The sequence below is a fragment of the Tursiops truncatus genome, chromosome 4, assembly GCF_011762595.2.
Source record: "Tursiops truncatus isolate mTurTru1 chromosome 4, mTurTru1.mat.Y, whole genome shotgun sequence".
NCBI lineage: Eukaryota > Metazoa > Chordata > Mammalia > Artiodactyla > Delphinidae > Tursiops > Tursiops truncatus.
Window position 1 is genome coordinate 91,644,036 of NC_047037.1, and position 4,801 is coordinate 91,648,836.

Sequence of the window (4,801 nt, forward strand, 5' to 3'; positions counted from 1 at the left end):
CTGTCTAAAAGACCCCTCCAAGTTTCCATCCAGGCCCCAATTCCCCATCTCTGAGACTCATCTAAGGGGCTTACAGCCTATTATCACCAGACTCTTAGACCAGGGGTTCCTCGTCCCCATGGACTCTCCCTGCAACACCCCCATCCTGCCTGTCCGCAAGGCCTCAGGAGATTACCGCCTGGTCCAGGACCTCCGACTGATCAATGAGGCGATAACTCCCCTCCACCCAGTCGTGCCAAACCCATACACTTTGCTCTCCCATATTCCCCCGTCCACCACCCGTTTTACGGTCCTAGATCTCAAAGACGCCTTCTTTTCTATCCCCCTACACCCTGATTCCTACTTCCTTTTTGCTTTCACCTGGACAGATCCGGATACCCAGGCTTCCCACCAGCTTACCTAGACGGTTCTTCCCCAGGGCTTCCGCGACAGCCCCCACCTCTTTGGCCAGGCTCTGGCGCGGGACCTCGCTTCCTGCCCTCTCACCCCCAGTATAGTCCTCCAATACGTGGATGACCTCCTCCTCTGTAGCCTATCTCTCAGTCTCTCAAAACAACACACTGCTGACCTCCTCAATTATCTCAGCTCTCGCGGCTATCAGGTCTCTCCAACCAAGGCCCAACTGCCTACACCCTCAGTAACCTACCTGGGAGTCCACCTTACCCCCACAACAAAGAGCCTGACAGCCGACCGCACCCAGGCCATCCGCGACCTCCAAACTCCAGAGACAGCTGACCAGATTCTCTCCTTTCTGGGCCTAATAGGATTTTTCCAACACTGGATCCCTAACTTTGCTCTTCTTGCTAAACCCCTATATTTAGCTGCTAAAGAAACCCCCCAAGGACCCCTTACCTCTCCCTCCACTGTTCGACGGGCCTTTCTCACCCTCAGAGACATGCTGATATCCTCCCCTCCCCTTTCTCTGCCTAACCCCGACCGTCCTTTCCACCTCTTTGTAGATGAATGGACTGGAATAGCTACTGGACTCCTTGCCCAACCCGTAGGGCCTTCCTATCGCCCCGTGGCCTACCTCTCCAAACAACTTGACCCAACCATTCGGGGATGGCAACCACGCCTCCGAGCTTTGGTAGCAGCAGCCGAGCTGACCAAACAAACACTCAAACTGACCCTGGCCCGCCCGCTGACTGTACTCTCCTCCCACCGACTGGCCAACCTCTTCGGCCATAAGTCTTTCTCTCTCTTGGGCCCCTCCTACATCCAGGAATTCCACCTGCTATTCATTGAAAACCCTGCTCTCTCCCTCGACCTCTTCCCCCCGCCTAAACCCGGCCTCCCTCTTGCCTATCTCCGATACCGGGACCTCCCCTTCCCACTCCTGCCCCCAAGTCGTAGAGGCCCTCAGCCCGCCGAGGGAGGGACTCTTTGATACGCCACTGTTAAACCCGGACCGCACCGTCTTCGTAGATGGCAGCTCAATACTCGGCCCCGACGGACGCCGCCGGGCGGCCTACGCAGTAGTAACCATCTCAACCATTATCGAGGCCAACCGCCTCCCAGAACGGACAACCTCTCAAAGGGCTGAACTGATTGCACTTACATGGGCCCTCGATCTCTCTAAGGGCCAAAGGGTCAATATCTATACAGATTCTAAATATGCCTTCCTGATTGCACACAGCCATTCAACCCTTTGGAGGGAGGGCGGATTTTTGACCAAGGGTTCCCCGGTGGTCAATGCCTCCCTCATTGCAAAACTCCTGGATGCCCTCCAGCTGCCTGAGGAGGTGGCAGTCATCCACTGCAGGGGCCACCAGTCTCCCTCTAACCCAATAACACAAGGTAACTCAAAGGCCGACTCCATGGCCTGCGAGCTCACCAAAGAGGCCCCTCCAGCTCCGATCTTGTTCATCACCACCTCAATCCAACCCGCATACGACCCCCATGAAGAGAGCGCCCTACTATCCAAAGGGGGCCACAAGGCCGAAAAAGGATGGATTTTTATGGACAACAAAGTTGCCCTCCCTTCAGCCCAAGCGGCCAGCCTCCTATCAGACGTCCACAAGTCCCTACACATTGGCCTGAAGGCGATGTTCCGTTTCCTAGATCCCCTCTTTTACATGCCTGGACTGAGATGCCATCTCACAAACTCACGCGGCTTTCCAGACTTGTGCGTCCGTCTCTCCACAAGGAGGCCTACGGCCCCGAATCCCTACTCACCAGATGCGCAGACACCAACCTGGCGAGGACTGGCAGATTGACTTCACCCATATGCCCTGCTGTAAACGCTTCTGATATTTGCTCACTCTCGTTGACACCTTTTCAGGTTGGATCGAGGCCTTCCCAGTGGCCCGAGAAACGGTGGATACGGTCGCCACCATCCTTCTCCAACATATCATCCCCCGATTTGGCCTGCCGATCTCCATCCAGTAGGACAACGGACCCGCCTTCGTCTCTCAGGTGGTTCAACAGGTATCCGAGGCTCTTCAGATCACCTGGAGACTCCACATCCCCTACCACCCCCAGTCATCCGGTAAGATTGAGCGTGCCAATGGAATCTTGAAAGACCACCTCACCAAGCTGTCCCTTGAGGTCCGTATCTCGTGGCCCAACCTGCTCCCCCTTGCCCTCACCCAAATCCAAGCCTCACCTCGGACTCCTACTGGTCTCAGTCCATTCGAACTGCTCTACAGCCGCCCTTTTCTCCTCCATAACCTACCAACCCAAAACCCACCCCTAGCTTCCTACCTCGCCTACCTGTCTCTGCTTCGCCACCTTCTCCGTGAACATGCTGACCACAACCTGCTGATGGTCACTGCCTCTGAAACTTCCTCTCTCCCTCTACAACCCGGCGATAGCATCCTCCTCAAAGAATTACACCCCCGATCTCTCAAGCCACGGTGGACAGGCCCCCATACGGTGATCCTCACCACTCCCACGGCAGCTAAACTCTTGGGACACCCCTCCTGGTACCATGTCTCCCGCCTTAAAATGGCCCCAACTTCAGAGACTTGGACGGCCCTACCGCTGGGTCCCACGAGACTACGGCTTGCCCGTCACCCTGTCTCTCCTCCTGCTGCTCCTCCTGCCACCCAGGACTCACCAGATGTCCCTATGGCACTTCCATGTCCACGGGACATGGCAAGCTAAAGGTCGGACCCACGCCCGAGTCCTGGGCACGGGAGACTGCCAACCAGATGGGTGCCAGGCCCTGGTAACAGTCCAGATCCCCATCTCTAACATAGAAGGTGTTCCCCTGGGATGGTCCACCCCCGCTGTCTGCTTCACTTATGATCAGACCCGAGACTACTGTCAATGGTGGGATGAGACCTATGGGGGGTGCCCCTATCACTCATGTAACATCCATGTGGCAAAACTAGATACCAGGAGCTCGCTCCGACAATCCCACCTGCTCACCACAAATGGCAAGGGTCAATTATTCATCAACCTCAAAGATCCCTGGGACACAAGATGGTAAAAGGGGTACAAGGAAAAATCTACTAGTGGGCAACTGATGCCTACCCTGTGGGCTCTATCAGGGTCTTCCGCCCATACGTCAGAGTGATACCTGAAATTATCCAGCACTTAAGCGAGCAGGCCACCATGGTCCAGGAGATGGAACAGGCCCTAGAACGCCAACTACCCCACCCTGACCACAAGACGGACCCTTTTTCTTGGTTGGCCCTCATCTGCCAGGGGGTGCAAATGCTTAGTCACACCAGGATAGGCAACATCTCTGACTGCTTTCTATGTTCCTCACTTGGCAGACCACCATTAACTGCTGTCCCACTCGACCAGCCCTTCACCTCTACCCTCCTCAATTCCTCCCCAAACTTACCTTTTCCCCCTTTAAGAGTCCTCATATTTCTTGATTTAGAAAAAAAGAACCTCACAATTTGCTATGGCAGCCGCCCAAACTTAACTAATGATGCACTCCCTTGCAATTCATCCCTCCCTGTAACTATGCCAATGGGGTCCTCACCAGGCTTGTTCTTTTGGTGTAATGGCTCCCTTACAAAAGAGGTCAACTCTTCCTCCCCATTCCCATGTATCCCCGTCACCCTTGTTCCACAACTCACATTATATGGCCAAGCCGAATTTCTCTCACTTACCACACAACTTTTTGGCCGACAAAAAAGGGCCATCTTTCTCCCTATGGTCGCAGTCATTTCCCTCGCCTCCTCTCCCGTTGCTGCGGGCATTGGGGGAGGGGCCCTAACACACAGTGTCTCAACATCCCTCGACCTAGAACAGAAACTCCAGCTAGCCATCGAGGCTTCTGCCGCCTCCATCACCTCCCTCCAGTGCCAGATCACCTCAGTAGCCCGAGTTGCCCTCCAAAATCGATGCGCCCTGGACCTTCTGACAGCCGACAAAGGAGGTACCTGCCTCTTCCTACAGGAAGAGTGCTGCTGCTACATCAACGAGACAGGGGTCGTTGAAGACAATGTAGATGCTCTCCGATGCTTAAAAGAAGAACTCCAACGCAGGCAGCGACAATCCACCTCCCCCATCCCCGACTGGTGGCAGTCCTGGCTGACACCAATCCTAGGCCCCTTAATCCTTATCTGCATCCTATTCATGCTTGCCCCCCGTTTCCTCAGGTTTCTCCGCAGTTGCATACAAGAAGTCTCTTGGGTGGCAGTGAATCAGATGCTCCTCCACCCATATACCTTACTACCCACAGAACCCCCCGCTGCCGCCCTCCCCTAACCTCCGGACCGTTGGCCGCCTGACTCCCTTCCGGCGCCCCCGTACAGCAGGAAGTAGCCAGAGCCCAAACGTCGCCCCATTACACCAAAGAAGTCAGGATGTAAGGCCAGCAGGTCCGGGGAAGGGCCCAGGG

General features: G+C 55.4%; 1 protein-coding gene across 1 annotated transcript; it reads left to right on the forward strand.

Annotated features, from left to right (window-relative positions):
* Positions 1–2,929: 2,929 nt before the first annotated feature.
* LOC117312095 (putative endogenous retrovirus group FC1 Env polyprotein) lies at positions 2,930–3,433 on the forward strand. The gene has a single exon (XM_033855222.1). It carries the CDS (start codon positions 2,930–2,932, stop codon positions 3,431–3,433), a length of 504 nt encoding a protein of 167 aa, XP_033711113.1.
* The last annotated feature ends 1,368 nt before the right edge of the window (positions 3,434–4,801 follow it).